The following is a 27,336-nucleotide window of genomic DNA, read 5'->3' on the forward strand; positions in this document are numbered from 1 at the left end:
TTACCCTCCATGTGTAAAAGGGGCATCAAGTCGAATCCGTCCACAGAAAGCAATGCAGTTGTGATTGGGTAGGCAAACTTGCTTCGGGTGGGAGACACTGTAGAGCTGGCCCTGAGTGTAACCCACCGCAGGGCACCTTCATACAGGGGTAGACTTTGTAGCAATGTTAGCCAAACCCATCTAACCATTACAATTTGTCCCTCGTCAAAGTTGCTCAGAGTTTTACACTTGCCCATTTTTCCTGCTTCCAACACACGACGTTCTGACTTTATCACTAGCTGCATAATACATCCCAGCCCCTGACAGGTGCCACTGTAATGAGATAATCGATATTATTCTCGCCCCCTCCGTCAATGGTGTTAAAGAGGAACTGTAGTGAAAATAACATAATTAATAAAATAGCTTATTGTTTACAATATTTATTTATAGATTATTTACTCAGTGTTTGCCCATTGTAAAATCTTTCCTGTCCCTGATTTACATTCTGAAATGTATCACTGGTGGTGACATCTTTAGCCCTGCCAGGTGATACGTGCGGAATGTTCGTTACGGAGAGTTCTATACAGAGAGGGAGATACTGCTTGCTTGGCAGTTGGAAAAAGCAGTTATTTCCCATAATGCATTGAGGTTGTCAGACAAAAAAACTGTCAGGCCCATGGTCGTGACATCACTCTGTGGGATGGGTTTCAGCACAATATCAGCCACACAGACCCCCATGATTATTTGAGGAAAGGTTAAGATTTCTGGTAGGAAAGGGGGTATCAGCTATTGTTTTGGAATGAAGTTCAATTCTTGGTTACAGTTCCTCTTTAATGTTGTAGCTGATTGAGCTCACAGCCGGTTTCTATCATAAAGCAGAAATGATAGAGAATAGGGCAGTGGGGCTGATGATTCACCTCCTGCAGCACCACCCACCCCTGATGGTAAACAAGACTATAGGAAATGTTTATGTCACTTAATGCTCACAACTTCTCCCGCTCTCTCTTCTGAAATTCCATTGGCTGCTTCCTTGATGGCATTTGAATACTGTCAGAATTTCTTTCTTTGATTGGCTGTGGGTTACTTTCCCTCTGACAGGTCACGCCCCTTCTACTACAGTCACCTAGAGCTGCCAGTGATCTGGTCCTCAGTGAGCTGTCAGAGCAGCACAGGGTGCACATCCAGGACATACAAGTCTTCAGTCTGATCACCGCCTGGCCCAGCCAATAGGAGGCTGCACAGCATCTGATCACCATCATCATCCTGGGATCCACCGATATGAAAATGATCACCACCCTTCTGGACAGTCTGAACCCCAACACAGGTAAGATGAGCACCCTGACAGCCAATCACTGCTGTCCGTATACCACCTGCCACTGATGTTCCTGCTGTTATTATTATTATTTTATTTATATAGCGCCAACATCTTCCGTAGCGCTGTACATAGTACAAAACAAACAGTGGGGGGCAGAGATACAGGAGACATTCGCACCTCTGTACAATCAGGACATCCAGCAATACAAATACAATGTTGATGTGTGGTTTGGGACATCACCAGTACTGGTACATGTTCATATTTCCCAAACCAGAGCTATTGGGCTACCACAAGTTCCAGCATGCCCTGCCAGGCAAACAGCCCATCTGGAAGGAGCCAGGCTGCTCACGCCTTTCATTCAAAGTATTTTATAGAGAGTGATGCCAGCTGTCCTTCCTTAGCCCTGCGCAAATATAGGCTGACGTTTTCATTTAAGTTAAGGTGGTATTCTGAGTCCAATGTGTAAGTGGGGTTCATTGTTGTGTTTGGTTAAGCTGGTACAATTCCCAGTAAGGAAGGCTGGAATCTGGTTGCTGCCATGTGTGCCATGCCTGATTGTAGTCTGAGAGCCACACTATGGAGGTGAAATGAATGAAGACTGTGAGTTTGGTGTTTCTGTGTATAGTGTGATAGTGTTTGCCCACTGTGTGTACATTATAGCATGTGTATAATTTGTGTGAATAGTTCGGTATGTCTGGGTTGGTGTGTGCATGCATGTTTGTACAATGTGTGTCTTAAGACTGAATACCATGTATATGCATAGTGTGTGTGTTTGTGTAATTAGTGTGCTTTTGTAAAGTGTGTACATCTCAGAATGTGTGTACTGTATTGTATATGTGAATAGGTTGTATATGCGTAGTGTGTGTGTTTGTGTAATTAGTGTGCTTTTATAAAGTGTGTACATCTCAGAATGTGTGTATTGTATATGTGAATAGGTTGTATGTGCATAGAGTGTGTTTGTGTGTATGTGAATAGGTTGTATATGCATAGTGTGTATGTTTATGTTTATAGTGTTTATAATGTGTGTGTTGTGATGGTGCATATGTTGTATATGCATAGCGTGTGTGTTTATGTGTATAGTGTTTATAATATGTGTGTGTGTATTATAGCAGATGTGTAATGTGTGTGTTGTATAAGGTGTATATTCTTGTATGTGTACAGTGTACATGCATAGTAGGTGTGTATGGGTGTGTACCTGTGCATACAGTAAATGAAATGGGAAAGATGAACACATTTTAGTACACAAGTATTTAGGCAAAGAACACACCCCTCACTGCACTTCCAGTTATATGAGGACCATGAGGCAAAAATCATTTTTATTTACCTCCACAGATGCTGCAGTGGTAGTTTAGGAATACTAGAGAGACAATCCACCCATTAAAATAAGGACTGTAATCATATAAAGATGGCTTATAAAGTATACACACCTCTTGCAGTTACATAATTCATTCATTCATACAAACCTATATACAGTATATGACAGAAGGACATCTGGGGAGCAAAAATAGGGACTGTACCTCCAAAAAGAGGGAGCTGTTTTTTTTTATGTTTATATGTTGAAAGTATGTTTAATTATTATTTATGCACATTATATTATTTTTAGTTATGTGTTACATTAGTGAGCAGTCGGGTATTTATTTAAAAGTAAGAGGACTCTGTTTTGTGTAGTATTATTATTATTATTATTGCTGTTGCTGTGACCTTATTAGGACATCCTGGGACTTGTAGTTCACCCCCTCCTCAGTGGCGCACACCTCTCACGGTGATTGCGCTGTGCCAGTTTAGTCAGCAGGGTGTTGGTGCCAGGTAATTGGGTACACCGAGTAACCTGTGGCAGGCGGACGTGTTGTGAGGATGTGTGTACACATGTATGGGCTTGTGAGGGCAATCACACTTGGGCAGAACAGGATGGGTGGAAAATTCTTTCCAATAATGACTTGCTCAAGATTTTCTTCATATTGCAAGGCTACAAAACGTAAATTGCTTTCACTGTTGCCTGTGTGTATATATAGCTGCAATTTACAAATATCTGCACAAAGCAATGTGTTCAGCCCCATGCAGCCAATCAGAAATCACGCCCTTCCCCAGCATTCTGTGAGACCAGATATACTTTGTACTGGCTTTGGAACTCTCAGTAACCAAACATTCCGCAGAGATGCACCTGACAAGACTAAAGATGTCACCACCAGTGATACATTTTACATTGTAGATCAGGGAGAGGGGCCAACACTGACTAAATAATTTATAAGTGAATATTGTAAAAAAAAAATTAAAAAGCTACTTTTGTAGTCTCCGAAATATAAAGTTTATGACTGAGGGGGCTTAGTCCACCTATAATCCAAATATCAATTTTGGGCGGAGCCGCTCTTTAATATGCAAACAATTGATTTGCAAAATGCAGCCGTTAGAAAAAGCTTTGTGACAAAATCTGTGCCCAACCGGATCACACTATAATGTGCCCATTAACGGTACAATTTTACTTCAATTTCGATCTTTCAACACAATTTTCATGATCGAATTGTATAGAAAATTGAGCCGTTTGTGGCGCAAATCGATGTGATACGATTCTTTAGTCAATTGAAAAAGGAAAAAAAATCTATCCGAAAGTTGGATTTTATGATTGAATTGGAATGTAAAAACTTCTTATATCGTTCCACTAATGGGAAGAATCGATAATTGTCTTCCAATTAGTTTCGATCATTCAAATCGCGCCGAAAGATTGGATCTGAAGGAAAAATCGTACTGTTAATGGACCCCTAACTGAAATGTATATGTTGGTCTTACAGAGATCTACAGATTACTGACATCTGTTTATTCTGCCTGTGTGAATAATATGTGGTAGAAAACACTTTCCCTAACTGCTGCATGGACTTTGTTGTTGTTCCAGGGAAGGACCGGGCTCCCTTTGAGAAGTTGTACCAGCTGGGGTCTGTGCTGGGACGGGGAGGTTTTGGCACCGTCTATGAGGCAAAGAGGCTGACAGACCACACGCAGGTAATTGCTATAGGAAATTACTGTCTCTCACTTACCCCTTATAGCTGTACATTCGGCATCAGAGTCTAACTGATCTCTTGCTCCCCCAGGTGGCCGTGAAGCATATTTTCAAAAGTCGAGTGGTAGAATGGGCACAGCTGGTAAGATAAGATTCCTTCCTCTATACACTACTTAACCATTGCAGAGGCAGAGCTTTGTAAATTTTCTAATCTTCTAGCCATACACTCATCGAAATCTGATTGATCAATAGAATTATATATTTTTTTATTTGATTAACCCCTTGATACTCAGTGGGGTTATATTTTGGTACTATTCCGTTAGCCGGGCGCCACCTCTAGGTGGCGTTAATTACTATTCCCCCCTCCAGGCCACCATGGATAGTAGGGAAAGATGTAACTGCTGGAGTTTTATCGCCATCTAGTGGTTGCGCTCGGCTAACGGAAAAGAACCTATGTTTTTTTTATTTGATCAAAAAGTGTTAAGAAGAAATTGATCAAAGCCCCACACAATGGTAGCGATATCGGGTAGAGTTCATCCAAACTATCAATTGAAAGTTTTTCGATTACTCAATCTTGCAATGTCAATGCACACAATCAGAAACGGTAAAATCGATCTACAGTCAATTGGAAGTGACTGAGATAACAGCCAATTCCTGCACAATCAACTGAATGTTTCCTTTCTGGTCAACTGATAGGATTTCGATTCTCAGCCTGATATTGATCGCTTTTCAACAAATAGCAAAAAGTGTATTCAATTCACTCGCGATTTCGATTGAAAAAAATGACTCAAAAGAAAAATCGATAAATGTATGGTTAGCTTTACCACTCGCCATTGTTCCTCTAATGCTAATTACACACAATGCAGTTTCCTGTCCGATTGACGGGAATCGGTCGATTATTTCCGTCATGTCCGATCTGTTCCTGTTTGATAACGGGATTGATTTTCCGAAGTTATCACAGGAAAATCGATCCTGTTATTGATCAGTAGCAGTTTGGTCATGTACACACGATGCAACTTCCTGGCAGATTACCCGTCGATCGTATGGGAAATTGCATCGTGTATACCCAGCATTACACTTCCAAATCGCGACCAATCAAATATAAGATTAAGCCATATTTTATTTTCTATATTAAAAAAAATGTCAAATCTATTTGAAGTGCAAAATACATTAAATAAAAATAAAATCACTACAGTCCCATTGCAATACAACTGTGGTTGTGCTGAACCTTTGATTAGAATAACCTTGAAATCATTACCTGGGAGAGATCTGTTTAAGTGCACCTGAACTCTTACACAGGACAGAAGGGAAACATAGAGAAATGCACCCTGTATGTTCTTAGAGAGTTTAGCCTGTCTAATTCCCCCTCATCTGTGACAAATCACAACTGTAATTTGATATTTCAGCTGTGTTAACTGGCTGCCTCTGCAGACACAGCTAATTATTAAACACAGGAAGTCAACCCTATGTCTGCTTCAATGAAAGCGGGAAGTAGACACACTGCAGATTATACGTGGAAAAGAGAAACCGAGAGCCCAATATTGTGTAGTATGTATTAACAATATTTGGTCTTGTGAAAAGGAGTACAAGTTTATACTCACAAGGCAGGGTTACCTCCAGGCAACCACTGTATAGGCAGGTGAGGATATTAGACCCGTCCCCCCACTCAGGATTAAGAAGTCGCTCTCTGTAGACAAGAGAAAAAAGGGGTATCCCCCTCCACCAAGGGTGGATAATAATTGTAGCGTAGGAAGAAACAGAGGCGCCAACAGGATAAAATCAAATTGGTAAAAAGTTTAAAAGTGCTTACTGAGGTGCTAGGTGTTACCCAGACCGTATACTGTTGTGTGCTCCTATATTATATTGCCTGATGAAGCAGGTCTACGCCTGTGAAACGCGTTGCAACCACTCTGGAGTATACCAATAAATAATTGTTTTTTTTACTTGAATAGACAGTTTTTGTGTCTGCTTGCTGGGGGTAAGTCCACCACTGCCTCCTAAGCACTTTTAAACTTTTTACCAATTTGATTTTATTCTGTTGGCGCCTCTGTTCCTTCCTACGCTACACACTGCAGATTGATTGCAGGATTTGCATCAGCTGTAACAAAGAAATGTTTTTTCTTTAAAGCTTATTATGCTGTTGCTTATCTTTTAGAGCAGAGAGGAAGTTCTGAATTCAGGTCCGCTTTAAAGTAAATGTGAAGTGAATAGTTAAAAAAAAAAAAATCTGATACTCACCAATGGACTTGTCCCTTCTTTCTTACAGGGTAACTGCTCTCGCGTGCCTATGGAAGTCTATCTGATGCTGAAGGTCAAGGGTCACAAGGGCATCATCGAGCTCCTGGATTGGTTTGAGACTGCGGACAGTTACCTGCTGGTGATGGAGATGCCGCAGCAGTGCCGGGACCTGTTCGATGTGATCACGGAGCAGGGCCCCATGGAGGAGGCGGCGGCTTGCGGCATGTTCCGGCAGGTGGTGGAGGCGGTGGCGCACTGCCACGCACACGGAGTCACGCACAGGGACATCAAAGACGAGAATCTTCTATTCAACCCTCTCACCGGAGAGGTCAAGCTCATCGACTTTGGCTCCGGTGCTCTGCTGCGGGATTCCATCTACACCGACTTTGACGGTAAGTTGTGTCTCTTAAAGGAATCTGGTAGTGAGATGAACATGGGCAGAGCCATAGCTGACTGAAAACAGCTCTACTTGCCTGGGTGTTGTGCTGATCTCGTGCCTCTAATATTTCCAGAATTATTAGTCCAGTAGGCAGATCAGGTGTGTGTCCGCTGGCTGCATGCTTGTTCCAGGGCTGTGACTCAGACACTATGGAAACCAAAAAGAATCAGCATAAGAAATGGGCAATAAGATGTGAATAGTTCTGACTTGCATGCAAATTTAATCCACATTGTACGTAGCCTGAAATTGGATCCAGGAGCGTAACAATAGGCCCCACAAACACGGGTAGGCACACTGCAGATTTATTGCAGGAGTTCTGTAAGCTGTAACAAAGAAATGTTTTTCTTTAAAGGCTATTATGTTGTTGCTTATCTTTTAAAGCAAAGAGGAAGTCCAGAGGTCAGGTTCGCTTTAATGGCGAGTGGCAGTGGAGCGCTACAATACAGGTCCTCTTCAGTGGCATGCAGCCAGCCAATCATCAAGTGGTTTCCGTCCCTGTCACATGACATGGGACCAAAGCTGTATGGTAATTGGTTGGCACTTGCAAACTGAACAGGAAGTGAAGAGAGACCCATATCGCCATCGGGATCACGTTATGTATAGCGCTCAGCTGCTGCTCTGCCTCATGTACAGGACACTCCCCCAGATATTTAGCTTCATATATCTATATATTGCTGTATATTGGCATGTAGCCCCGCCCTCCCAGTGATGATTTAACCTAGGCTGTTTAGATATGCGGAATTTGTGAAATGTTCAATATTCTATTACATTGTTATTACTTGTGCAAGCTAAGCATGTCCTCTTGTGTTCGGCAGGCACCCGGGTGTACAGCCCTCCTGAGTGGGTGGCATTTCGGCGGTACAAGGCGGTCCCGGCCACAGTCTGGTCTCTGGGCATCCTGCTGTTCGATATGGTGTGTGGCGACATCCCCTTCGAAAGAGACCAAGAGATCCTACAAGCCCAGCTGAACTTCAGGACCCCGGTGACACCTGGTAAGTGAGCCAAGCAATAGGTGACACAAGGAGTTTCTGAATTCCAGGAAGTGGAGGGAGAAGGGGAGGGGCTATCTCTGGGGCTGTCCAGAAAGACATCAGAAGCAATGTAAAGGTGGCCATACTTACACTAGCAGGCTAAACCTGCGTTGCATTACCCTATTTTACCACAAGAGGCCACAAAAGCAATGAAAGTCTGTGGAGACTTTCACATTTGCTGCAGTCCCTTGAGGAGCGCCAGAAGTATCCAAGCCGACCCAGGGGTAACAGCGCATTACTGCAAACACTGTGCTTAACGCACAGTGCTTCAGGTAATGTAAGTTTAACGCATGGTGCTTCGGGTAATGTAAGTCTATGGGCAACGCACAGTGTAAAAGAGGGATCGCAGTGCGTCACAGCGTGCATGTGTGGACTGACGGGAATCCCGGTGATGTACTTCCTGCCCCACAGAGAGTACGTCACTGAGCATGGGGCGGGGCTATACATATGACCCTGTTAGCGCCCTCTGCTGCAGGGTCATGTTTTGCTTTGCGGTGGGAGCATCACATCTCCACTGCAATGCAAAAAATAGATGTAAAGCCAGCCTAAAGTGAACCAGAAGTGAGAGGGATATGGATATTTAATTTTAAACAATGCACATTGCCTGGCTGTCCTGCTGATCCTCTGCCTGTAATACTTTTAGCCATAGACCCTGAACAAGCATGCAGCAGATCAGATGTCTCTGACAAAAACGGGACTGGACTTGCTGCATTCTTGTCTCAGGTGTGTAATTCAGACACCTTTAGTTCCAATGAGATCAGCAGGACAGCCAGGCAACTGGTATTGTTTAAAATGAAATAACTATGGCAGCTTCTATATCCCTCTCGCTTCACATTCCCTTTAAGTTATTTCCTTGTAAGTAATGAGTGGCCATATGCCACTACAATTGATACAAGTATGCTATATCAGTGCTGGGAACCCCGGATATTGTATAATAAAACTCCTGTTTCTCTCTGCAGAATGTGAAAGCTTGATCCAGTGGTGTTTGTCCACTCGCCCCACAGAGCGCCCCTCTCTGGACCAGATAATGCAGCATCCCTGGATGAAAGAAGACCGCACGTAACTCCTGCAATGCACAGAGACTGCTGACAGCATCTAAACACACTATACACAGACTGTGTGACTGCTGTGCGTGGCCACCAGGGGGCGTCGTCCACTCCTCTGGGCACTGGAGGCCACCGCTGGCATTGTGCTCACAACTCTTATCTCAGCTCTAAGCACTGACTGGACCATCTGAGGTGTGGGCAACAGGATGTCCTGAAATGGGCTGCCACCGACCGTGCGGGTTACACCTAACCGTGACTCATGACTTATGTCAAGAGAAAGTGGGTGTGTTGGGTAACCTGGTTTTACAGGAGTGTCTCCCTACGGAGAACAAGTCTGCCAAGACAATCATTGCAACATCTACAAGTGCCATTTAAAGGGCCCGTCTTCCCAAAAGTGATATCTCATGAAAAGGTGTGGGCAGAGGGGCTATGAAGGCTGACATCTTTTCTCACTAAAGGGGAACCCGAGGAAAGAGACTTATGGAGGCTGCCATATTTATTTCCTTTTAAACAATGCTCATTGCCTGGCTGTCCTGCTGATTTAGCCATAGTCCCAGGGCCGGATTTCTGGCAAGGCCACATAGGCCATGGCCTAGGGCACCAGAAATTTAGGGGCGGCTCAGTGAGGGGCAGTAAAGCTATTCTATGCAGCTATCCATATCTACAAGAACAGATTTAACCTTCAAACTCCCTGTCCTGTACTTGTGTTGTCCCTGCAAGACCTGTAAGCTCTATCCTGCAGGTACACTTCAGCCTAACTCTCATGGTGACTCAATAGGTCCATCATTAATGAGATAACAAACATAACATAAAAGTTCTTAAGGAAAACATAACTTATAATCTATACGCATATTACTAAAATAGTCATCTGTGACAACTGACATCCAATGAGGGAAAGTACGTAGAATTCTCATTGGGGCACACAGAGATAACAACCAAACAGACGGTATAGTTGGCCTTGGGCGGTGAAAAGTACAAATCTGGCCCTGCATAGTCCCTGAACAAGCATGCAGCAGATCAGATGTTTCTGACGAGATTAGTTGCATGCTTGTTTCAGGCTTGTGAGTCAGACACTACTGACCAGAAATATGAACAGGACTGCCAGGCAACTGGTATTGTTTAAAAGGCAATAAATATGGCAGCTGCCATATCCCTCTCACCTTTGGTTTCTTTTAAAGGACAACTGACATGAGAAGATTATGGAGGCTGCCATATTTATTTCATTTTAAACAAGACAGTTGCCTGGCACCGAAAACAAGCATGCAGCTATTCCAGTCAGATTTCAGTCAAATATCTGATCTGCATGCTTGTTCAGGGTCTATGGCTAATATGAGGCAGAGGATCAGCAGGACAGGCAGGCAATTTATAAAAGGAAATAAATATGGCAGCCTCCATATCCCTCTCTCTTCAGTTTTCCTTGAAAAAAAAAATCCTACTGGCCTGATTGTTATGCGGATCAATGTAGTGGACTAAGTAGGGTTGGTCAATGAGATGCAAATAATTTCGAGTTGATGTAGCATTATGGAAATTTTGTATGCAAATGTATGCAACTTGAACATGAACCAATCAAATACAGCTAAAATTCAATTGGTCCATTTTCAAGCTGAATGTATTTACATACAAAATTTGCATAACCCTGCATCAACTCAAAATGATTTGCATTTCACTGACCATCCCTTGTGCTGGCGGCATGCTTATTCCAGGCTTGTGCCCAAGACTTCACCAAAACCAAATGGTCATCAAGACAGCCAGGCAACTTGCATTTCCAGAAAGAGAATAAAATGGCCGCCTCCGTAGCCCTCTCTCTTACACGCTTCCACTTTTTGGTGGAGGAAATTCTGATCTCTTTATGCGAGGTTGTAACTCCCACCGGCTAGCGTGGGAACAGTAAATACTTGTGTATTTAATTATCGATATGTACAGATCTAATTCTGAGATTTTAGCCTCCCTTTTCTACTTGAAATAAAACTTGTAAATATGTTTTATAGGACCTATTTAATAAACTGCCGAGAGCATATTTTGTAAAACATTGTGTCGTGTGATTGTGATTTCACCAAAAAAGTCCCTGGACCCCATTGCGGGACACCCTACTATTTATGTGTAGCACAGGAAGCAGCAGCCATTCTCTCGCATACTGAGCTTGGCTATAATCACAGCTTTGGGTGATGAAAAGTATATGTGCTGCACTGCATCAACCAATGCTGTCTTTATAGTCCACCAAGTGTACCTACGGCTGAAGGCCCCATCTGCATTTTGCTGTATTGGCCCACAGTGACAGGCCATTTCATTTGGGTAACGTGCCAGAAACACTTAGCTGGGTGGCCTGGATCCTTTTGCAGGACACCCTAATACTTATGTGTAGCACAGGAGGTAGCAGAGCGCACCGAGTTTGGCTATCAACACTGATTCCAGTCTTAGGTGATGCAGTCACAATGCATCAACCAATACTGTCAAACTAACGATATTCTACTAGTTATAGCTGCTATCGATGCCTAACCCTAATACCCTTTTGGTAGTGCCTAACCTCAACCCCACCCACCAACGGTTGTTGCCTAAACTTAACCCCCCCCCCCCTGCTTTCATTTAAACCCCCCATGGTGGTGCCCAATCCCCCTTATCCCCCCATTTACTATCCTTAACCTCTCCATGGTGGTGCCTAACCTTAAACTCCCCCCATGGTGGTGCCTAACCCCCCCCACTCTCTCCCCCCATTGACTAACCTTAACCTCCCCATGGTGGTGCCGAATGGACTCGAACTGTAACCGCACCCCTATCCTTTTCAATTTCATTGTGAAAACTGTAGATGTTTTGTAGCTGCAATATAGAAGTTCATTTCAATAGTAGTTCAAATGCAATGTACAGTATAAACCCGTTATAGTAAACTCCAAAGTACCTGGCCAAGTAGTTCACTATATCAGAAGATCAGAATTGGTCATACACTGTATGTTCATACAGGTGCATGGTCGGACTGAGTTCAGTATAGCCAGAGGTTTAACATATCAGGGTTTACTATAACAAGATTCTACTGTAGTAGTAGCCACAAATATAAACGTTATTTTCGAGTTTCATGTCCTCATCCTTTTTTTAAATTTCATTATAAACGAAGCCGCAATATAACAGTTCATATTCAGTAGTTATTATGGATAGTGATAGGTTAAGCACAATTAGGAACAAGCAAAGTGCGACTACAAATAGCATGCAAGTGCTATTTTATCAGGTGCCTCGGTTACTTTACTGGTGTTATCCACTAATCACTGCAATTAACATTAGCTCTATGGAGGAGCACTTTGTATCTGGTTCGGATTGCTGCTGTGCATGGGGAGGATAGAGGATGCAGAAGGGAGTAAGGGCTGGTGCACACCGAGCGGCTTTTTCAGCGTTTCTGCAGCTGCTTGCGGCTGCGGATACGCTTGGTCAATGTATCTCAATGGGGTGGTCACACCAGAGCGGGAGGCGTTTTGCAGAAACGCATACTCCCGGGGTGAGGCATTTTTTGGATTGTGGATGCGTTTCTGCCTCAATGTTAAAGAGAGTCTGAAGCGAGAATAAATCTCGCTTCAGACCTCAGAGTTAGCAGGGGCATGTGTGCCCCTGCTAAACCGCCGCCATCCCGCGGCTTACCGGGGGTCCCTTCACCCCCAAATCCGCTCCGTAATGCGGGGGAGCGCTTCCTGGTGAGGCAGGGCTAACCGCCGCAGCCCTGCCCCACGCGCGTCTGTCAGCGTGTATCTCCGCCTCTCCCCCGCCCCTCTCTGTCTTCCTTCACTGAGAGGGGCGGGGGAGAGGCGGAGATCCGCCGCTGATAGACGCGACTGGAGGCAGGGCTGCAGCCGTTAGCCCTGCCTCCAGGAGCGACCAAGTCTGCGACCAAGTGTCGCAGTGGGGGGTTTGGGGGTCAAGGGACCCCCGTTTAGCGGCGCTATTGCGGCGGTTTAGCAGGGGCTAACTATGAGCTCTGAAGCGAGATTTATTCTCGCTTCAGAGTCTCTTTAAGTATAGGAAAAACGCAAACCGCTCTGAAAAACGGCAGATCAGAGCAGTTTTCCAGGCGTTTTTGTTACAGAAGCTGTTCAGTAACAGCTTTACTGTAACAATATCTGAAATCTACTACACCAAAAACGCTTCCCAAAACCGCAAAATGCTAGGTGAAACGCTACAGAAAAAGAAGAAAAAGCGTTTCAAAATCTGCTAGCATTTTGCGGATCTGCTAGTGTGTTTTGGTGTGCACCAGGCCTAATGGTGTCTTTTCTGTACAGATACCTCTGAAAACCTTTGATTTACATAGCACCACTAGGGGGCACACTGACTAATTAGGTTTGCAGGGACACTACTTGTTTATGCTACCTGAGGGTACAAAGCTGCCTTAAGGGGTACATGATGCCTAATTATGTTTGAGGGGGCACTCTACCTGGGGGACACATTACCTAATTATGTAGTTTTTGTATTCAAAATGCCTAATTTTGTAGTTTGGGGTACTTAGGGCCTACCATATTTTTCGAACTACAAGACGCTCCTGACCAGGGGGGAAAAAAATATATACTAAACCTGGTGCGTCCGTGGTGAAGGGGCTTCTTGTGTATTATGCCCCTTTGTAGCTCATACCCCCTTGTACCTTTTGTGTCCTAATCTGTCCCCCTTGTGTCCTCCTGTGTCCCCCATGTGTCCGTCTCTGTCTTCCTTTATGCCCTTTTGTGTCCCCCTGTGTCCTCCTCTGCATGGGCACAGTACAGGGAGTCCCCGACATTGCGGCGGGTTGAAGGTACGTATTGGCAGGCGTTCACAAGTCAGGAACTTCCTGCATTTCGACTATAAGACGAAGTGACTTTTTCCCCCACTTTTGGGGGAGAAAAAGTGAGCCTTCTAGTCCAAAAAATACCGTAATTATGTTGTTTTGTGGGTACATGCTGCCTAATTATGTTGTTTGGTGGCTCATACTGCCTAATTATGTTGTTCAGGGGGCACCTAATTGATGCCTGCTTTCTTGTAATTATAGGATTCTAGAAGTGGTTATGGAAAAACAAATTAATACACTGTATTTTATTACATTTCATATGACTTTTTGGACAGAAATGACAGGGATTCATTTAGGGTAGAAGCACACTAGGCAGAATCGCATGAGTTTTCCCCATAGCACATATTGGAAAACGCATATGCGATTCTGCCTAGTGTGTTCCTACTATTAAAGATTTGCTTGGAAGGGGCACCACTGGTTCTAGTTGCATCCCTGTTAGGTTCACACACATTATTTCACCACGCCCACAATCTGTCATGACCACCCTGCAGGAATGTCCATTCATTGGTGCCCAGGAGTGCCTCAGATCTTCAGGGATCTTAGCAGCGTCCTGATGTGTAGTTATGCTTCCAGAGCCAAAGACATAAATGGTTGATATTAACCACTGAGCCATTGCTCAAAGTTCTCCTCACTAAGCAACTTTAACTTTCACCCATGCAGCCCGGGGCTAAAAGTGATTTATTTCACATCAGCTAAAGAAGGAAATTATTTTTTTTGCAGGTACTATACTATATCTTGCCAAAATTTCTCATTTGTGATTGCTTCATCCGAAACCAGGCTGGCAGCCAGTGACAGTCATGCATGCTGTGCACGCTTGAGCTCTATGCACTGTCCTACGGAGAGGCAGGAAGCTGTGTGTACTGTCCTATGGAGAGGGGAGAGGCAGGAAGCTGGTGTACTGTCCTATGGAGAGGGGAGAGGCAGGAAGCTGTGTGTACTGTCCTACGGAGAGGGGAGAGGCAGGAAGCTGTGTGTACTGTCCTATGGAGAGGGGAGAGGCAGGAAGCTGTGTGTACTGTCCTATGGAGAGGCAGGAAGCTGTGTGTACTGTCCTATGGAGAGGGGAGAGGCAGGAAGCTGTGTGTACTGTCCTATGGAGAGGGGAGAGGCAGGAAGCTGTGTGTACTGTCCTATGGAGAGGGGAGAGGCAGGAAGCTGTGTGTACTGTCCTATGGAGAGGGAGGGGAGAGTCAGGAAGCTGTGTGTACTGTCCTATGGAGAGGCAGGAAGCTGTGTGTACTGTCCTATGGAGAGGGGAGGGGCAGGAAGCTGTGTGTACTGTCCTACGGAGAGGGGAGAGGCAGGAAGCTGTGTGTACTGTCCTATGGAGAGGGGAGAGGCAGGAAGCTGTGTGTACTGTCCTATGGAGAGGGAGGGGAGAGTCAGGAAGCTGTGTGTACTGTCCTATGGAGAGGCAGGAAGCTGTGTGTACTGTCCTATGGAGAGGGAAGAGGCAGGAAGCTGTGTGTACTGTCCTACGGAGAGGGGAGAGGCAGGAAGCTGTGTGTACTGTCCTATGGAGAAGAGAGAGGCAGGAAGCTGTGTGTACGGTCCTATGGAGAGGGGAGAGGCAGGAAGCTGTGTGTACGGTCCTATGGAGAGGGGAGAGGCAGGAAGCTGTGTGTACGGTCCTATGGAGAGGGGAGAGGCAGGAAGCTGTGTGTATGGTCCTATGGAGAGGGGAGAGGCAGGAAGCTGTGTGTACTGTCTTATGGAGAGGGGAGAGGCAGGAAGCTGTTTGTACTGTCCTATGGAGAGGGGAGGGGCAGGAAGCTGTGTGTACTGTCCTATGGAGAGGGGAGGGGCAGGAAGCTGTGTGTACTGTCCTATGGAGAGGCAGGAAGCTGTGTGTACTGTTGTATGGAGAGGGGAGAGACAGGAAGCTATGTGTACTGTCCTATGGAGAGGGGAGAGGCAGGAAGCTGTGTGTACTGTCCTATGGAGAGGGAGGAAGCTGTGTGTACTGTCCTATGGAGAGGGGAGAGGCAGGGAGCTGTTTGTACTGTCCCATGAAGAGGGGAGAGGCAGGAAGCTGTGTGTACTGTCCTATGGAGAGGGAAGAGTCAGGACGCTGTGTGTACTGTCCTATGGAGAGGGGAGAGGCAGGAAGCTGTGTGTACTGTCCTATGGAGAGGGGAGAGGCAAGAAGCTGTGTGTACTGTCCTATGGAGAGGCAGGAAGCTGTGTGTACTGTCCTATGGAGAGGCAGGAAGCTGTGTGTACTGTCCTATGGAGAGGGGAGAGGCAGGAAGCTGTGTGTATGGTCCTATGGAGAGGCAGGAAATAGAGATGGGAACAGGGGCGTAGCAATAGGGGGTGCAGAGGTAGCGACCGCATCGGGGCCCTTGAGCCAAAGGGGCCCCGAAGGGCCCTCCCTCAACTACAGTATTTGCTCTCTTTTGGTCCTGTGATCATAATAATTACTTCTATAGATACTTTGAATAGTGGTAATCATAAACCAACTTCTCCCCATCCCCTTCTTGTACCTCTGACACTGTAGGTTTTGGTGCGCTGTATGAATTGTTATGTATAGAGTGCTTGGGGGGCCCCAATGTAAAACTTGCATCGGGGCCTGCAGCTCCTTAGCTACGCCACTGGATGGGAAGTTCGGATCTTTTCAATGATCTGGATAATTCGAATCGGATCATTGAAAAGATCCGGATCTTTGATCCGAATCTCAGATCGTTTTACAAGGGAAGCATTCGGGGGGTGAAATGACTAGCAGGGCAGGAGAAGGGGAGGGGGGTGGACACACAGAGAAGGGGAGAAGATGGACAGAGGGCAATGAGTGGACAGAGAAGGGAGGAGGGAAGCAGAGAGCATAAATGTTTGCCTGCACACAATACCCACATGCTGCAATCATGCTTTACCTATATTTCACCTACATGTTCATCTGTATACCTTGAATGGAAACGTCGCACAGTGAAAGAAAGCATTCCCAGAAGATAAGTGCAGCTGTTTAGAGCGAGTGCAGGAGGATCATATTGCCCTGCAATCACAGTGCCTGCAAAGTTACTGAGATGAGCCAAAAGTTTCCAATGTGTTCACTGTGCACAACTACAGAACAGCCAGCCTATAATGAGCAGCACATTTCAGCCAGTATGTGTGCTCTACACATATCTGGGCAGTGGCACCCATTTCCCCCTCTACCTGTCCCTGCAAGGCTGGCTCCCCTGAGTCCCCTCCAACAGAGCGATCCACCTCTGCTCTGCTTCCAGGACCCCGCTGCCCGCTGAGAGGGGGCGTGTCACTCCTGACCCAGCCCCTTTTGCGATCCGAATCACTCATTTTGATGATTCGACTTACAAAATAGATTCGGATCAAAGATCCGAATCGTTCATGATTCAGGCAACACTAGCAGGAAACTGTGTGTACGGTCCTATGGAGAGGCAGGAAACTGTGTGTGTGTGTGTGTGTACTGTCCTATGAAGAGGGGAGGGGCAGGAAGCTGTGTGTACTGTTCTATGGAGAGGGGAGAGACAGGAAGCTATGTGTACTGTCCTATGGAGAGCGGACAAGCAGGAAGCTGTGTGTACTGTCCTATGGAGAGGCAGGAAGCTGTGTGTACTGTTCTATGGAGAGGGGAGAGGCAGGAAGCTGTGTGTACTGTCCTATGGAGAGGGGAGAGGCAGGGAGCTGTGTGTACTGTCCTATGGAGAGGGGAGAGGCAGGAAACTGTGTGTACTGTCCTATGGAGAGGCAGGAAGCTGTGTGTACTGTCCTATGGAGAGGGGACTGGAGAGGCAGGAAGCTGTGTGTACTGTCCTATGGAGAGGGGAGAGGCAGGGAGCTGTGTGTACTGTCCTATGGAGAGGGGAGAGGCAGGAAACGGTGTGTACTGTCCTATGGAGAGGCAGGAAGCTGTGTGTACTGTCCTATGGAGAGGGGAGAGGCAGGGAGCTGTGTGTACTGTCCTATGGAGAGGGGAGAGGCAGGAAGCTGTGTGTACTGTCCTATGGAGAGGGGAGAGTCAGGAAGCTGTGTGTACTGTCCTATGGAGAGGGGAGAGGCAGGAAGCTGTGTGCACTGTCCTATGGAGAGGGGAGAGGCAGGAAGCTGTGTGCACTGTCCTATGGAGAGGGGAGAGGCAGGAAGCTGTGTGTACTGTCCTATGGAGAGGGGAGAGGCAGGAAGCTGTGTGCACTGTCCTATGGAGAGGGGAGAAGCAGGAAGCTGTGTGTACTGTCCTATGGAGAGGGGAGAGGCAGGAAGCTGTGTGTACTGTCCTATGGAGAGGGGAGAGTCAGGAAGCTGTGTGTACTGTCCTATGGAGAGGGGAGAGGCAGGAAGCTGTGTGCACTGTCCTATGGAGAGGGGAGAGGCAGGAAGCTGTGTGTACTGTCCTATGGAGAGGGGAGAGGCAGGAAGCTGTGTGCACTGTCCTATGGAGAGGGGAGAAGCAGGAAGCTGTGTGTACTGTCCTATGGAGAGGGGAGAGGCTTCCTATGGAGAGGGGAGAGGCAGGAAGCTGTGTGTACTGTCCTATGGAGAGGGGAGAGGCAGGAAGCTGTGTGTACTGTCCTATGGAGAGGGGAGAGTCAGGAAGCTGTGTGTACTGTCCTATGGAGAGGGGAGAGGCAGGAAGCTGTTTGTACTGTCCTATGGAGAGGGGAGAAGCAGGAAGCTGTGTGTACTGTCCTATGGAGAGGGGAGAGGCAGGAAGCTGTGTGTACTGTCCTATGGAGAGGGGAGAGGCAGGAAGCTGTGTGTACTGTCCTATGGAGAGGGGAGAGGCAGGAAGCTGTGTGTACTGTCCTATGGAGAGGGGAGAGGCAGGAAGCTGTGTGTACTGTCCTATGGAGAGGGGAGAGGCAGGAAGCTGTGTGCACTGTCCTATGGAGAGGGGAGAGGCAGGAAGCTGTGTGCACTGGCCTATGGAGAGGGGAGAGGCAGGAAGCTGTGTGCACTGTCCTATGGAGAGGGGAGAGGCAGGAAGCTGTGTGCACTGTCCTATGGAGAGGGGAGAGGCAGGAAGCTGTGTGCACTGTCCTATGGAGAGGGGAGAGGCAGGAAGCTGTGTGCACTGTCCTATGGAGAGGCAGGAAGCTGTGTGTACTGTCCTATGGAGAGGGGAGAGGCAGGAAGCTGTTTGTACTGTCCTATGGAGAGGGGAGAGGCAGGAAGCTGTGTGTACTGTCCTATGGAGAGGCAGGAAGCTGTTTGTACTGTCCTATGGAGAGGGGAGAGGCAGGAAGCTGTGTGTACTGTCCTATGGAGAGGGGAGAGACAGGAAGCTGTGTGTACTTGTCCTATGGAGAGGCAGGAAGCTGTTTGTACTGTCCTATGGAGAGGGGAGAGGCAGGAAGCTGTGTGTACTGTCCTATGGAGAGGGGAGAGTCAGGAAGCTGTGTGTACTGTCCTATGGAGAGGGGAGAGGCAGGAAGCTGTGTGCACTGTCCTATGAAGAGGGGAGAGGCAGGAAGCTGTGTGCACTGTCCTATGGAGAGGGGAGAGGCAGGAAGCTGTGTGCACTGTCCTATGGAGAGGGGAGAGGCAGGAAGCTGTGTGCACTGTCCTATGGAGAGGGGAGAGGCAGGAAGCTGTGTGCACTGTCCTATGGAGAGGGGAGAGGCAGGAAGCTGTGTGTACTGTCCTATGGAGAGGGGAGAGGCAGGAAGCTGTGTGCACTGTCCTATGGAGAGGGGAGAAGCAGGAAGCTGTGTGTACTGTCCTATGGAGAGGGGAGAGGCAGGAAGCTGTGTGCACTGTCCTATGGAGAGGGGAGAGGCAGGAAGCTGTGTGTACTGTCCTATGGAGAGGGGAGAGGCAGGAAGCTGTGTGCACTGTCCTATGGAGAGGGGAGAGGCAGGAAGCTGTTTGTACTGTCCTATGGAGAGGGGAGAGGCAGGAAGCTGTGTGTACTGTCCTATGGAGAGGGGAGAGGCAGGAAGCTGTGTGTACTGTCCTATGGAGAGGGGAGAGGCAGGAAGCTGTGTGTACTGTCCTATGGAGAGGGGAGAGGCAGGAAGCTGTGTGCACTGTCCTATGGAGAGGGGAGAGGCAGGAAGCTGTGTGCACTGTCCTATGGAGAGGGGAGAGGCAGGAAGCTGTGTGCACTGTCCTATGGAGAGGGGAGAGGCAGGAAGCTGTGTGCACTGTCCTATGGAGAGGGGAGAGGCAGGAAGCTGTGTGCACTGTCCTATGGAGAGGGGAGAGGCAGGAAGCTGTGTGCACTGTCCTATGGAGAGGGGAGAGGCAGGAAGCTGTGTGCACTGTCCTATGGAGAGGGGAGAGGCAGGAAGCTGTGTGTACTTGTCCTATGGAGAGGCAGGAAGCTGTTTGTACTGTCCTATGGAGAGGGGAGAGGCAGGAAGCTGTGTGTACTGTCCTATGGAGAGGGGAGAGTCAGGAAGCTGTGTGTACTGTCCTATGGAGAGGGGAGAGGCAGGAAGCTGTGTGCACTGTCCTATGGAGAGGGGAGAGGCAGGAAGCTGTGTGCACTGTCCTATGGAGAGGGGAGAGGCAGGAAGCTGTGTGCACTGTCCTATGGAGAGGGGAGAGGCAGGAAGCTGTGTGCACTGTCCTATGGAGAGGGGAGAGGCAGGAAGCTGTGTGCACTGTACTATGGAGAGGGGAGAGGCAGGAAGCTGTGTGCACTGTCCTATGGAGAGGGGAGAGGCAGGAAGCTGTGTGCACTGTCCTATGGAGAGGGGAGAGGCAGGAAGCTGTGTGCACTGTCCTATGGAGAGGGGAGAGGCAGGAAGCTGTGTGCACTGTCCTATGGAGAGGGGAGAGGCAGGAAGCTTTGTGCACTGTCCTATGGAGAGGGGAGAGGCAGGAAGCTGTGTGTACTGTCCTATGGAGAGGGGAGAGGCAGGAAGCTGTGTGCACTGTCCTATGGAGAGGGGAGAGGCAGGAAGCTGTGTGTACTTGTCCTATGGAGAGGCAGGAAGCTGTTTGTACTGTCCTATGGAGAGGGGAGAGGCAGGAAGCTGTGTGTACTGTCCTATGGAGAGGGGAGAGTCAGGAAGCTGTGTGTACTGTCCTATGGAGAGGGGAGAGGCAGGAAGCTGTGTGCACTGTCCTATGGAGAGGGGAGAGGCAGGAAGCTGTGTGCACTGTCCTATGGAGAGGGGAGAGGCAGGAAGCTGTGTGCACTGTCCTATGGAGAGGGGAGAGGCAGGAAGCTGTGTGCACTGTCCTATGGAGAGGGGAGAGGCAGGAAGCTGTGTGCACTGTCCTATGGAGAGGGGAGAGGCAGGAAGCTGTGTGCACTGTACTATGGAGAGGGGAGAGGCAGGAAGCTGTGTGCACTGTCCTATGGAGAGGGGAGAGGCAGGAAGCTGTGTGCACTGTCCTATGGAGAGGGGAGAGGCAGGAAGCTGTGTGCACTGTCCTATGGAGAGGGGAGAGGCAGGAAGCTGTGTGCACTGTCCTATGGAGAGGGGAGAGGCAGGAAGCTTTGTGCACTGTCCTATGGAGAGGGGAGAGGCAGGAAGCTGTGTGTACTGTCCTATGGAGAGGGGAGAGTCAGGAAGCTGTGTGTACTGTCCTATGGAGAGGGGAGAGTCAGGAAGCTGTGTGTACTGTCCTATGGAGAGGGGAGAGGCAGGAAGCTGTGTGCACTGTCCTATGGAGAGGGGAGAGGCAGGAAGCTGTGTGCACTGTCCTATGGAGAGGGGAGAGGCAGGAAGCTGTGTGTACTGTCCTATGGAGAGGGGAGAGGCAGGTACTAGCTGTTTGTACTGTCCTATGGAGAGGGGAGAGGCAGGAAGCTGTGTGCACTGTCCTATGGAGAGGGGAGAGGCAGGAAGCTGTGTGCACTGTCCTATGGAGAGGGGAGAGGCAGGAAGCTGTGTGTACTGTCCTATGGAGAGGGGAGAGGCAGGAAGCTGTGTGTACTGTCCTATGGAGAGGGGAGAGGCAGGAAGCTGTGTGTACTGTCCTATGGAGAGGGGAGTAGCAGGAGGTGGGGAGACCAGGGTTTGAATGCTGGCTAGGGTCAGTACCTATTCAGTAAGGAGTTCAAGGCAAGACTCCCTAACACTGCAGGGTGGCCTCTTGAGCACTTTGAGTCCAACAGGAGAAAAGCGCTATACAAATGTTCGGATTATTATTATTACTGTGTATGTGGGTGGGTGTGGGTCGGGTGTAGAGGCAGGAGTCTGTGTACTGTGACAAGGGGAGGGGAGTGTAGAGGTAGGAGGCCTGGCTGGCGTACGAGAGAAAACGGCGCCGGAGACTTGGGCGCAGGACACAGCCAGTATATGGCTGATCCTGCTGCCGCACAAGTCCCGGCCGTGTTAATTACTATTCCCCCTCCAGGCCGACATGGATAGTGGGGGAATGAAATAATTCGGCTTCCAGCAATTGCTGGAAGCCGAATTATTGTTTTAAAAGCAACTTCAGATCCGTCTTCTGACGGCGCTGAAGTTACTCCCTGTTCCTGCGATAGCCGTAGTTCCTATTACGGCCTATGGTGGCGCCGGCTGCGCCCAAGTCTCCTGCGCTGCTGCGCCCAAGTGTCCAGCGCTGGATTTACCGTGTTCGCCTGGCTGACACTCTGGCAAGAATTAATCCAAGGCCCCTGAACTAGCCTATCCCTCTCTAGACCTAAACTCTTTCTAGCCTTACCCAGAACACCATGCACCACCACCTGGACAGGCACCCAAGGAAAGAGGAGCTTTAATTGAAGGATTGAACTTTATCCCAATCAGCAGCTGATACCCCCCTTTGCCATGAGAAATCTTTACCTTTTCTCGATAGATAATTGGGGGGTGGGGGAATGGTCTGTGTAGCTGATATTGTGGTGAAACACCCCCCACAGAGTGATGCCATGACCATGGTCCGGACAGCTTGGTGTCTGTGAACCTCGTTGCATTGTGGGAAATGGTATCTTTTTCCAACTGCCAAGCAAGCAATATGTCCCTCTGTGGCAGAGTGCGCCAACAGGCTCATATGCATATAGGGCTGCCCTCCCCTCACCCATTGACATACTCCCTGCTGGACAGGAAGTACTAGTGGTACTACTACCACTAGGATTCCTGGGTTTTCCGGTCGTAATCCTGTCGTTCCGTGCAAGTGCACCGCCACCATGTTCAAAATTCCTGTGTTGACTTACATTACTTCTGCTGCCGCTGCATCGCCATGGAAGTCCGACAGTGACGTATTGTTGACTTTGCAGTGACTCTGCGGTGGATCGGGCATGTCAGGTCCAACACAACGCCGTAAGTGTGCTAGGCCCGCAGGTTTGCAAGGTAAGTGTAAAAGGGGCCTTAAGGGTAGCTAAACAAAGAAGGAAAAACAAAGTGATCCATGTGGGGACTGCTTTTTTTTTTTATGACTTTAGTTTGACTTAAAAGTCAGCCTTGCCCGTTGCACGAGCCGCCGTCCAGCCTTCTGTAGAGAAACTGAGGTTGGCCCTCCTGTCGGATCCTCTGCAGCGGCGCTCTAGACACAGAACTGGTTAATCCCGGGTGTGGGCAGCAGCATGCAGAGCAGTGGCCAGGTGCAGCCAGGTAAACAGCAGCGGACGTCACAGACACAGGTGACAGATGACAGGAGGAAGCTAATGTTTGACTGTCCCACATCTGCTTCCGTGTATTTTCCAGGATGGGGCTCGACTGACCTTAATAAACGATGTCACACGAGATAAAAAGCGAAGTGGAACTTACTGCTTTCAGGTCAGGCCTGGAACATGGGAGATTCTTCACAGCCAAGTCAACAGGAAAGAAAATATGAACTTCCCTGGCGGTAGGATTCCTTCTGATTTTAGGGTCTAAAAGTGGTACAATATTTTCATGTGCTTTTAGACCCTAAAATCATTAAAAAATCATACCAGCAGAGTATGCAGCAGTCCCCGCTCTTACTCACCTCCCTAGGATCCAGCACTGCAGTTTTCCCTCCGTCCTCCGGAGGCGCTGTAACCCTAAAGTGAGATTGCATGATGACAGACAACGATCTCACCAGAGGGAAGCAGTGCCTCAGAGAAGAAGAATATCGTCCGATGTCGGGATCCCCCGGGAGGTAAGTTGAATGCTGCGTGCATTGCTCTGCATAGACCTCCGCCGGCTACCCCGAGTGAAGGTCAGGGTTACCGCTCTGAGCTGCCGTTTTCCACAGTGACTGAAGCTCTGTGCTACCACCAACTGTATCTATAAAATATAGAGAAAACCTGGTGATTTATGGAGGATGACTACTAGTTACCTTCGGGTGAAATAAAAACAAAGGGTTCACTGACAGTCCTATGCAGAATAGGAATGTGAGAGGAGCAGAGAAAGGATACTCATAAACATGGGTTGTCAAACAGCAACCACAGTCAGCGTGTGCGGGTACATGTTATTCCGGCACCGGGCAGTTTGGCCAGGGCGAGCTGAATGACGGCTCTCCCTGCTGACCCTAAACACCCCGGTGGCTGAGTTGTAGCAACTTGGAGGGAGATGTAATTTAGGGTCTGGCGATCGCCGGAGCCCCGAAATACTGTTACACGGGGCGTGTAGCAAAGCATTGTTGCTATGATGACTGTGACCAACTTCAGCGCTCGACGCTGAGCTGCGAAATGATTTGCTTCGAGCTTGTGCAGGAATAGCCTCTTTTTCACCAGCAGCTGAAGGCGATGAATTCCCCACCTGTCAGCTACTCCCCTCCACCGGATGGGCGCTTGCTATCACGCAGTACAGGCGGAGGACAGGCAGTTCCCTACCATGAAGTTGGATACGAGCGTGACGGTTGCCGTGCTCAAAGGAAACATGAGACTTTTTTTTAACGCTGCCACCAGTCAAATGTGACATTACCAAACGCTGCCATTAGGCTGTGACAGGAGGCTAGTGACACGTCTGTACAGCCTCAGACCAGCAATGTCACCCTAGAGATTTGGTCCCAATCCTCGTTGGGTAATGAGCATTGTATGTTTGTACCAGGCTTTAAAGTGGAGCTTTTACTAATTGCATAATTGTGTTCCCTTCATATAGTTTATAGGGAATTCCTCAAGCCAAATACTTTTATTTGTTTTGTTTTAATACTCATCAAGCCTCATCCACAGCTCCTTTTGTGCCTTGGCACTGTAGCAAGGGCTTATGGGAGCTCAGTCTGGGCAGGAGGAGGAGGAGGTTACTAGCCATTGATTTCAGAGGAAGAGGAGAGGGGACTGAACTTACACACAGGCAAGCTGATAGCATCTCCAGCCTGTGACAATCATGTGACAAGTAGAACATGGCTGCCCTCATTGTGTCACAGGAATAAATAATCATAAACTTTTGAAGCTGTTTGCAGCTAGATATGCTGTCTAAACTTTAGATAAAATATATAGACAAATTACTTGTTATATTTAGTTTTTCATCTCGGATCCGTCACCAAACCGAAATAGGACCATTTAATGAGACCACACACAAGTAATTGGACCATGCCTTGTAAGGGTTTTTCGCCTTCCTCTGGACCAACAGGGATATGTGAGGGAGCAGGCTGGTGTTGTAGCAAATCGGAGGGAGATGTAATTCAGTGTTTGGTGATTGCCGGAGCCCTGAATTACCTTTGGAGTGCACAGCACAGCACTAGTGCTACTAGGGCTACATCCAGCTTCGACACTCGGATCTGAGCGCCAAAATTAACTGATTCGAGTGTTGTACCTTGGCTGGTTGAATTCCATGGATCTATGTCTATCTTTAAACCCAAATAACTATGCAACATGCACAGGAAGTGAACTCTTTGACCCGGAAATGAATAAATACAATGTATTTATTCATAAAAGCGCTCAGGTAAATCGCAATTCAAAGAGCTTTTTCAAGCACTTTGCGATTTTCCTATATTTTCTATTGAACACAAACGCTCTGAAAGTGGTGCAGGAGCTGCGTTTGCGATTCAATAGAAAGCGAATCGCTTATGTGAGAACACTCGCATAAGCAACCATTGCACTAGCGCATTTAAGGCGATTTTTAAAATAGCCAGCAGTCAGTGTGAACATGCCCTTAGTCCCGATTATCTGGCTCAGTCGCGCATGAGCTGTCCAGTCCCGAAAGGGTTAATCATCTGCTTTATTATAGCGTAATAAATAGTGGTCACATACCAAAGGTGCCTAAAAAACAAAGTCATGATTTTCTCTGCAGGAATGCAGAATCAGGTTGTGGCAATTTGAATGACTGCCAATAGTTTTGTGTGCAGACACTTTGCAATCAGCGCTGGAATATTGTGTCTTACTGCCACCTAGTGTACACTCATCAAAGTTCATTCTGAAAAAAAAACAATTGGTCCTCACCGGACCAGTAAAGAGTATTGGCCATGAGTAAAAGCAAGGAGTTTTGAAACAGGATGCCACCATTTATTGGCTAACTTAAAAGAAAGAGAGTAAGCTTTTGGATAATAAGCTGTCTTCAGACACTTATGCACACAGGAGTAGAGTCTGAAAAAGGCTCTTTTTTTTTCTTTTTCCGCTGATTGGAGGGAAGGGACGCGGGTGAAGACCGGAGCTATGGAGGAGGCGGGGGAGTGCCGAGACTGACAGCTGCAGATGTAAACATCCGGCTGCTACACGCTGTGTGTTGCTAGCTTGGCTGATGATTTATGGGGCATAGCAGAGCGCGGGGGCGGGGGGGGTGGACTTAGGGGGGACCGAGATCCCACAAACCCCCCCCCCCATGTTAATGTTTTGTTTTGTTTTGCTTTGGCAATGCTAAATGTATTTGGTCCTGCCAATAAAGCTTTTTTGGATTTGGATTTGGCAACAGAGGCTGGGCAGTATAAGCAGACCCAGCCTCTCTGTGCTGATAGCGTTGTTACTTAGAACCCACCTCGGGTTCTCTTTAAACATTTAGAAAGTAGAAGGAATGTTTTGTTGCCTCTGCTCAGTGGCTGCCTATTAAGTGCCCCTGAGTGACAATACATGAACTATTAATAATAAACACAAAAAGTTGAAGGCACACCCTCTGGACTGGTTGGCGTGCCCGGATTCCTACTCCTGTGTCCCCAAGAGTATACTCAGTTGCGTCAAAGAATGAGTCGGCACCACCCAAGTATTTTATAGCGCTTTTATGGTGTAGGCTGCAATGACAGACCGCTGTTATGCTATCATGGCTATTGCAATTTGAGAAAGGGCCTAGTGCTCAAAACAGCGGTCTGTCATTGCAGCCTACTTCATAAAAGAGCTATAAAATACTTGGGTGGTGCCGACTCATTTTTTGATGTAATACATGAACTATTGACCTTTTGCTATCTCTCCCTGCCCTCAGAAGTTGTATTGTGCCAGGAAAACGTTTATGGCTATGATATGCTTATCAGTGTTTATTATATTCCCGATAAGGTACAGACAAGACAGAAGATGCCTCTTCCATGTCTAGAAACTAACTCTTTCAGGCAGCAAAATAAAGCAAGTAAAACAGCCTGGTTATTGATAGGTTTTGCTGCGTTACTGGGTTAGCGCGATGCTTGCTATGATAAGAGGCAAGGGAACGCACATGGCGCTAATGGGTTAACAGCCGGTGTTCCCCCTCTGTTAGTGAAGCAGTGGTAGGAGGCGCCCTTGTTGTATGGTTTGCACTTAAGCTTATTAAAGACAAAATAAAATATGTAGTAG

At 47.6% G+C, this 27,336-nt stretch overlaps 1 protein-coding gene across 1 annotated transcript; it reads left to right on the forward strand.

Annotated features, from left to right (window-relative positions):
• The first annotated feature begins 1,077 nt into the window (after positions 1-1,077).
• On the forward strand, positions 1,078-11,047 carry PIM2 (Pim-2 proto-oncogene, serine/threonine kinase). The gene is made up of 6 exons (XM_068249889.1): positions 1,078-1,303; positions 4,182-4,288; positions 4,378-4,428; positions 6,553-6,916; positions 7,779-7,955; positions 8,954-11,047. Exons 1-6 carry the CDS (start codon positions 1,258-1,260, stop codon positions 9,055-9,057), a joined length of 849 nt encoding a protein of 282 aa, XP_068105990.1. The 5' UTR covers positions 1,078-1,257; the 3' UTR covers positions 9,058-11,047.
• Positions 11,048-27,336: the final 16,289 nt, after the last annotated feature.

This window comes from Hyperolius riggenbachi, chromosome 8, assembly GCF_040937935.1.
Source record: "Hyperolius riggenbachi isolate aHypRig1 chromosome 8, aHypRig1.pri, whole genome shotgun sequence".
Taxonomy (NCBI): Eukaryota; Metazoa; Chordata; class Amphibia; order Anura; family Hyperoliidae; genus Hyperolius; species Hyperolius riggenbachi.